Raw genomic sequence first — 9,210 nt, 5'->3', positions numbered from 1 at the left:
CATCAAACTCATCGCACAAAATTGTACTCATCTGCAGAGACTATCTGATCAACCAGCATCAAACTTTGGCCATCAAACTTCAGCCACTCCGCCATTGAGCGCCGTTTGATCGTACCACCGATCAAGCGTGACGCTGTTCAATCAACAAGCTCTTTGATGTGCAGAAACGCATCCAGACAGTCAATTCAGCATGTAAAAAATTACAAAATATGCATACAGCATGCATCAGAAAGTGAATATTCTGCACTAACATTATCTGAATTCAACTACGTATTTGTTTCTGCGAACACACAAAATATTCAACTTGCAACCGTGCAAACTATGAGAAGCACCATCAGTACCCGAGCCGGCTAATAGAAATGACATGTTTGCTTCTGTTATAACAAATACAACAGTTGAATACAGATGTTTCTTGCTATCAAAATTCACTTTACAGGTAAGACAGCAGAGTGGAATGCTAAAAATTCTTCGGCAGCCTATAATCTTACCTTCCTTAACCTATAAGACCTCAAATATAAAAGAGTAAAGAATGGAAGAGATTCTCACCACGCAACTGTAAATTCTCAGTTCAAGAACTCCAAAAAATAAAGTAAAACGAACTAAAGGGAACAGACCAGATAGGACTCGAAACTATGAAACAGAAAAAATGGTAAACACCATAAAGCAGCACAAGAAAACGACGACCTGCCATGCCTACCTTAACTAACTAAAATGGTCAATCTCAGTTACAGGTGGACCGCACCTTTTATGTCCTCAAAACAATCTGAAGATACTATCGGCGAATTCCTTTTTTTTTTTTTTTTGTTTCCAAGCCTCCTTTCACAGATTTACACTCAATCTAAGCCAACTTCGTATCCTCTTGATGCCTCTCTCCACCCAAACTAGTTGGAGTTGGATAATTTCCAAGATATTCTTCTTTCGAAGTTTACAAAATGTTTCAGTAGTTATTCGGCCAGTTCATTTGTGCATGTTGAGGCTGTTGATAAACATTGCCCCCAGGTCCCACCATGTCAACAGCCCCAGCCATGGTCTGGGGCTGTTGGAGAAGCGGATGAACTGCTGCTGCTGTTACTGCTTGCGCAGGGTGGTAGAGACCAGCAAAGGTTCCATGCCCAGCCTGCGTTGGGGTGAAAGTCATGTGCTGACCCTGAGGGGGAAGGTTGTAAAACGAACTTGTTAAGCTGGATATGTCTCGGCCAGGTGCTGCAACCCACACAGAAGATCCTTCACTCTGTAGAAAAACAATTTGCAAATATCATGTAATGGTAATTATGGTATGGAGGGGGAAAATGGCAGGACTTGATGAACACAAAAGATGAAAAGCCAACGCTCTACAATACTAAAAAAATAGTAGTACCACTTAGCAATGATGAGCCCTTACAAATTCACAAGACTGGGTAAAATAAACAACACACAACCTTTACAAAGTAAAACAAATCGAAGCAAATCTCGTTTACCTATATCAAACTCAAAGAAATCTATTCACCAAAGGGAAAAGCAAGTATTCAATAAAGTTGTCATGTTAAAATTAATGAAAACAAATATATACAAAATTATAGACAAAAATAAGTATTTTAGAGACATGCTTTGTAAACACCTTACCGTTCCTTTCCGTAAAAATTAAATTCACCGAGTTAGCAAATGAATAAAGAAAGATCAAGCTCTAATCTTTTACTGCTAGAATATTGAAATATCAAACAATGGAAAAGATAAACACCAACCTGCTGTCCCGTGATGTATACATTACTTTCCTTGAACTGAGATGAGGCATGATCCTCATTAGAAGTAGAGTTTCCTACCGTTGTGGGAGCACTCGGATTATAACCAGCTGGGGAAGAGCCATATGGCCCATAACCACTTGCCATTCCCATATGAGCAGAGTTCCCCGTATTGGTCCCTGTTTTGTATTGCGGCAGTGAGTATTTGACTCCTGTGGCTGCTGCTGCTGGAGGAGCTGGATACACACCACCAGCTTGAGGTTGCTGAGGAAATGCACCATTGCCCAAAAATTGGTGGATGGGTGGAGGTGGAACATAGAATGGGGAAAAGTAGTGACTGTAGGGAAAATAGTTAGGAGGATAATGAGATATGTGCATCCCAGCTGGTGGTCGAAAGACAGGAACTGGCTGCTGAGTTACAGATATCGAGCTCTGAACAATTCCAGGAGCCTGTGTCACCAATGGTGTTGGGCCAGCCGCAGATAGAACCCCGCCCTGAAAGTAGGCATTAAATATCATCAGAATACAGGAAGCATCTTAAAAACCAACACATGTCACCTCTGTCCATCCACACATCACAGAAAGTACATACATGCATAAATAACCCTACTTCATCCTATCCAAGAAAATGAGCTACTATCAAAAGAGGAAAATTTAGTACCAATCCTGCATGCCCAATGAAGAGCAAACCTTGACATATACACATTTTTGCAATGTCGTTCACCAGTATATTTTAAACCCACGGTAGTTTTTCATGAGAAAAAACCAGAGTTGAATGGACTATTAATGTCAACATCAGATATTTTGGTGCTTGAGTATGCGATGCCTTTGTTCCATTCATGCTAGCATCTTTGGTTGATACTTGGTAATATGGAAAAGTTGCTATGCCTAGTACGCAAGTAGCGGTATCAGAACAACATAATTTTAAAAATTAATAAATTAGTAAGGTGTTATTATCTGTGATTTCCTTTGGAAAGAATTATGATGTTATAAAAAATATAATTTAAGGCTCACTTTCAATATGACCATGTATATTAAGATGAAATCTCTTATGCTTGGATAGGCTTCTTTATAATCTTCTCAATAAGAATTACATCTAGTAGTGAACACATATTAATCAATCAAGACAACTCGGTGCTCAAATTTTGGAAATTGCAACTAAGTCAATTAAGAACTAATCTATATCGATTAAAGCTATAGAGACATGGCACCGAGGAGACCTCAGATAATGCGATTACGTTACAAACCCACAACTCTCTTAACTTTTAAAAAATGAAGGTGCTATTTGTGCAAACCTCTTGGGGAGACTGAGAACTTTGAGGCAATACTGCAACATTCGCATTGTACTTGGTGGAAACCCCAGGAGAAGGAAATGGAGAAAGGCGGCCATCACTATCAGCACCTGAGCGGTAATATTGGGCATAATAACTTGCTGGGTCAAAGGGTGGTTGTACCTATTGACAAACACAATTAAAGCCACTATCAATTGATTGCAAAATCAAAGAAAATTCTATTTGCAAGGAATGTCAAATCATATTTCACACCAGATAAGGCAGAAAACGTTTCACATCAATCAACATGTGAACTTTAAAAGTCACTGGACATTTAATCTCGCACTCCAACTAACTGAGATCAAGGATTAGTAGAATTGGGTTCTAGACATAAGAAATTAAAGTAATGCACAAAATATAAGCAGTTACAATATGGCTATAACCAATAGTATAGGAAGCTTAGGTTTGAGAACTCACTACAAAGCTTGGAAGGCGAGAAACATCACGTGCTTGAGACTCAGAGTTTTCAAATGGTGCAAGCTGACTCCCTAAAATTGGGGGCATAAACCCAAAACTGTAGTTCGGAGAAGTATGAGCCACCGAGAACTGATGGCCCCCAGATGGCAATGCAGTGTCATGCTTAGATTCATTGTGTCCTGGGGCTACACTGGATGATACATCACCCTCACCGGATGATATATTTTCGGATACTAGAGGAGGTGATTGCGGATGATCGGGATAATCACCTTCATCAGCAGTTGCCGAAGTATTTTGATTGCTGCTCCAAGAAGAAAGGAAAGCAAACAGTAATGAATTAACATCAGCACACATTTAGTACAAGATAATAATACAAAGAATATACCACACTAAAGATGGAAATGCAGGGATCAGAAACATGTTTGTTTACTGATGTACACTATAATGGCTAAATCCAAGCACAGGCTAAAACAAAATGATGGAAATGGGGAAAGGGATTGCTTGCGAATGAACCTTATTGGATGAATTAGGATCTGATGAAGTTTGTTGGTTTACCACTAACCCCAAAAGCTTAAGCCCTTAGAATTTGGATCAACAATTATTTTATATTCTAATATTCCCCCCTCTAATATAGGACTCTTTCACATACTAAAGTCCAAAATGTAAAATTGGGATGTCGCAATTGCAGAGATTTGAACTCAAGATTTCCTACCAGGATGAGGTTTGATGCTTTACCATTATCGTGAAAAAGCTTTAGTTGGAATCGAATTGATCAACAGTTTATCTCAAGATAGGTCAAAGTTCAAACACAAGCCAATTAAAAGCGGATTGATAAATGAACATGCTCCAAATATCTGGGGCAATGATCAATCTTCTTTATCCAGAAAGTTCCTTGCAAATGAAATTGCAGTAAACATAAAAATCATGCCAAAGTAAAATAAATAATGATCACTACAAAGGACAAACCTTGAGGATTGTTCCTCCACAGATTCTTCAACAACCTGAGAAGTCTCAGATCGTGGTGTTGAGCTCCTATCACTCTCAGGAGCACTCACATAGCCAGTACTTATTCCAAACATAGCACCAAAACTTCCAAAACTCAACTTGGTTCTTTCAGATTCTGGAACATGGATGTGATTTGGAAGAATAACTACTTTGCGCTGAGGAAGGTGTAATTCCTCTAGTTTTCTCTGCAGTTTTGAAGTTGCTTCTTCTGAATCAAGGACTCTGGAGACCAGCTGTGACTGGGAAGGGGCCTCTATGGAATCGGCAGAAAGCTCAGATGCGGGAGCAGTTCCCAGACCTTGGACAACAGCAGAATTGATTGGTTTTGGTTTCCACTCTTTGTTGGTACCAACTGCTGAAGAGAAACAAAACATTACAAAAACAGTGCAAGTCAAAAGCTATCATAAATTATTATGCATGGTAGAACACATCAAATCGTCAAGCGTAATTTTTCTTGAGAAAACTTGTGTACCAAGTAACCAACTTAGGAATTATGTCCTCCACGCAGATTCCTGTTATGATTGATTTCACTTTTCTAGTAGTTAGAAATTCACCCTGTATCATGATACTGATTATCTCCAAATTTACTAAAGACTGAACTGACTCTTATTTCTTTCTTTGCAAAGGAGAAATGAAAAATCTAAAAGTGAATTAAGCAGTAGGGACCAAACACAGAGACAAAACTCCATTTTGTCAAGCAGTAAACCATGGCTATCTTTCAGAAGAATGTAAGTCAACCATTCTGACCATGAATTACCTTAGTTAGGCAGATTCAGCCATGTCAGAATCAGAAGCCACATTAACACACACGTAAGGACAAACAGTTCGAGGACAATTGTCAATGTTTTAAATGCTTCAAACAGATAAGAACAACTTCAATACTAAGCTCAGTGTATTAGTATAATGCAAAATAACGTCAATAAAATAACAAAAGCAAAAGACAGGTCACCATATTTTCTTCTTTTTAGGGAGGAAGTTTGGAGGTGAAGTCTAACTTTTAATAATACCCCTAATGTTTGAAAGAGACTCATATGACCTCTCGACAATTTCAAGGACACAACACAATCATTATGGCAAGAAGCATATAGGATTTTATACTATATACACACTCGCACGCAAACAAATGAAACCAATATCATACCTTTTTGAGTGCCAATCAATTGTTGTGACCGGCTACTGTAGTTAGATGATGGTCGACTACCCGAACCACCATGAGTTGATGTAGATGAAGAGCGTGAAAGATCAGAAACCTGACTTTTCCCAACTCCGTGAGTCTTGCTTGCCACTTTACCTTGTGCAGGAGAGCTACCAACCTCTGAAGCTGTTATATTGTCATCCAAAAATGCTAATTCGGTTTATAATTAACAACTCAGTACTAAAGGCGGAGGGTGTCTCTGAAACTAATAATCACAACAGTTACATTTGACTCACCTGGAGGATGATGGCTCCCTACTTCACGTTTAATTGTGCCCACAGAACCTGGGAGCCGTGAATCATTAGATGGCACGAGTACAGGATCTGAAGTTGAGAAACAAGCTGCCAGTGTAGATGCTGGGTTTGCCAACACTGAGTTGTTACTGGAGCTTGGTGCGGGCTGCTCCTGCAAGTCCTCAGTGCCAAATTTAATGCTGGCGCTTTCTTTTGCATCCACTGGGGGGAATGAACTACCCAAATTATCCCCAACCCGTGACAAACTTATTTCAGGACCACTTCCAGCAGACAAATGGGGGGGATGCACAACACTAGGACTTCCAGAAGCCACATTGGTAGGCCCATGCACACTTCTCTCTTTATTTTTTGTCTCATGAGAGGGTGGGAAAGAGAGAGAACCACCTTCGGCACCCTGACTGGGTCCATTTTCCGTTGCAGGACCAGCATTTCTGCCACCACCAGCATCTGACAAGAATTATGCAGAAGACAGTTAGCTTGGACATTGGTGGCACAATAAAAGTCAAACTCTTAGAACAGTTGAGGAGCATGTAAGTAAAAATTTTGAAATCTATTAAGTGCACTTATATAATTATATTGGAGAAGAGGTAGAGATAAACATTATCTTAATCAACAAACACACAGAAATTTCATATAATTGAACCGAGATGCTTTGCAAGGGTAAAAAAGACCGTACAAGAAATATGATCCTGACACAGGATCTAACTTGAGCATCACCTACCATGTGGCATATGACGAGGTGCAAAATTCACCCGGCCACCCCTACCCCCCCGTCCCTGCCCTCCAGGTCTCCACCGGGATTCTGCAGACTCTTTGTTGTTCAGATTCTGAATGATAGAAGACAACTAATTGTTATTCAAAATAAAAAGTACCAAAAACTAACTCCGCATACTAGTATCGAAACCACCTTATAAATTTTGTTAAAAAAAGGCTTGATAATAGAACATGCTAAAAATTCACGACCTTAACTACCACTTTCCCAAATTAACTGATTTAGCTGATGAAAAAACTCAACTTGTGATTAGAACTTCGTACCTCTTTTCTCTTGTCGCGTTTCCTTTTAACCTCATGGAATGGATCTGCATACCAATACATAAAATTTAATTTCAGTTAAGAAAAAATAAACAGAAGGAGAAGGAACAACAAAAACATAAAAATACAATAGCCTTTCGCGCAGAAGAGATAGACACAGATACCATTAAACATATTATCACCTTCGTTTCTTAGAAGCTACTACATAGAAAGTGCACAACAACATGCAACCATGAATACCAGAACCTAAGGGAATAATATTTGCAATAGTATGCAAAGATGACAAGTAGAACCTTCGCTTAATCTGTGTGTGAGTGTCTTTACACACACGAAAGAAATATATGAGAGAAAGGAAAATATGGGAATCCATATAGATAGAAAGACACTGCAGGTCAACAAAAACCAGAAGACAGCAAACCCAACAAGCCAACAACACATATTATCGATATCAGTTCCATCCATCATCACAACAAAGCCAAGCTATTTCTTTCTACATGGATCTATAACGTTGTTATTAGTTCCCTCCGTCTGCAAAAGAAAATACTACTGAGAATCTTTTTTGGATAATTTTTGTGAAATATAATTAATACAAAAGTGTGAGCAATAAGTTCACCCCACACATTCATCATAAACCTACATTACCTCATTTAGAACACTCACAACTCTAAGGCAAGACTAGACGAAACCAGCTAATCTACAATGGCCTTCCAATCTAGTATAGTAGTATATAAAAGAGAAAAAGAAAGCCCTAAACTCTACGGTTACAAATGACCCCACTGAAGCCAAATCCGACTCTGTTCTAGGGATCCTTCACCCAAACCCCTGAGTAGTCTTAAAAAATCCTCCTATTTCTTTTCATCCAAAGGGAGAGTAAATTTAGGAAATGACAAAGCAGATGACTTCACTGGCCGCAATGCAACTAATTTCAACATGAATGTAGCTTTCAAAAAGTTTGAACCAAAACGACAATGAATCCTAAACTTACTTTTCTTTTCACCTAAACGGAGAACATGTGTTCAGCTTCAATGAAAGCTGTAGGCTTGTAGTTTACTTCTGGTCACCAAATATAAACAAAGTTTAATGTCAAATAAAGTCCCTAATTTTACCCAAATGCATCTCACTGTTGCCGTAATCACTCTGAACTGCCTGACCATGATTGCAAAGAACCAACGTAGAACCAGCTCAATCCCTAATGATTTCAGAATCCAACCAAGCCCTTATAAAAGCAGACCACAAACAGTGAAAACCCATTACAGCAAATAAAAAACACAACTGTTTTCCCACTTCCCACACAACCAAAACAAAAAATCAAATCAACCAAACAAAAAATCAAATCACCAAACCAACACGACCCAGAAGAAAAAAAATCAAAACTTTAACACACCAAATCACCAAAAGCAAAAACAAGACAATCCCAAATTAGAAAAACGAGCAGAGGAGAAGCAAAAGCGGAAAAAAGCAATTATGGGTTACCCTGAAGGAGAAGCTTCTGGGCGGTCTCGTTAGGATCCATGTTGCATTCTTTGAGCATTGCGTAGATTTCCTCCTCACTGTGTTTGCCGGTGATCTCCTTGATGTCCTGGATCGTCTTCCTCACACTGTTGGGGATTGAAACCCTAAGCCCGCCGCCACTCATGGTTGCGAACCCACAAAGCGAAAGGACCCAGAAGACTTGGGAGTGTATGTGAGAATGTGAGAACAGAGACTTCAGATGGAGGAAAGGGAACTGCTGGGTTGGGAAGATTGGGGCTTTTAGATGGCCGCTATATGAAACATGGACTAAAATAAACAAAAAATTCTCGAAGGGAGAAAAATATAAGCTTTTGTGGCTGTTCGAATTGATCTGCCACAAATAAGAGAAGAAGAAGAAAGAAAGGGGGAGAGAGTTGAGGGAGAGGGGGAGAGGGAGGAGGGAGCTAAGTGCAAGTCTGTTTGGAGTGTAGGGCTTTTTGGTTTACTTGCATTTTCCTTAATTTTAATTATTTCATTACGAAATAAAAAATAATAATAATACACACTATATATTTACACCAAAAGCAAGTGGAATGTTATTTACTAGTTCCATCTAATTATATTTTTTTTTAACAAAAGATATTATTTATATTGAGAGAGATATGGGCTTAGCTTCACAATAGACTTGTAATAGTGTGGTTTAAATTCGCTTTTAGCGATAATCGAACCAATTTATTTTTCTATCATTTAGTGTAAATACATAGTAGTATAAAAAAGAAGCTAGAGAATAAATTGATTTCGAATCG

General features: G+C 38.8%; 1 protein-coding gene across 4 annotated transcripts; it reads right to left on the bottom strand.

The window, feature by feature from the left end:
• Positions 1-351: 351 nt before the first annotated feature.
• LOC137708858 (GBF-interacting protein 1-like) lies at positions 352-8,943 on the bottom strand. Of its 4 annotated transcripts, none has more exons than XM_068448013.2 (10): positions 8,426-8,943; positions 6,956-6,999; positions 6,642-6,747; positions 5,903-6,367; positions 5,613-5,816; positions 4,433-4,826; positions 3,467-3,767; positions 3,014-3,172; positions 1,722-2,213; positions 352-1,231 (listed from the first exon to the last, which is right to left on the bottom strand). In XM_068448013.2, exons 1-10 carry the CDS (start codon positions 8,586-8,588, stop codon positions 938-940), a joined length of 2,622 nt encoding a protein of 873 aa, XP_068304114.2. In that variant the 5' UTR covers positions 8,589-8,943; the 3' UTR covers positions 352-937. The 4 variants fall into 4 exon arrangements, with proteins under 4 accessions (XP_068304114.2, XP_068304116.2, XP_088545780.1 ...); XM_068448015.2 differs by having other exon boundaries at positions 5,613-5,792; positions 8,426-8,902; XM_088689654.1 differs by having other exon boundaries at positions 4,433-4,823; positions 5,613-5,792; positions 8,426-8,902.
• Positions 8,944-9,210: the final 267 nt, after the last annotated feature.

This window comes from Pyrus communis, chromosome 17 (assembly GCF_041283825.1).
Source record: "Pyrus communis isolate YQ-2024b chromosome 17, ASM4128382v1, whole genome shotgun sequence".
Lineage (NCBI taxonomy): Eukaryota > Viridiplantae > Streptophyta > Magnoliopsida > Rosales > Rosaceae > Pyrus > Pyrus communis.
The sequence above is the reverse complement of the archived record's forward strand: the minus strand, read 5'-3'. Positions and strand labels throughout refer to the sequence as shown.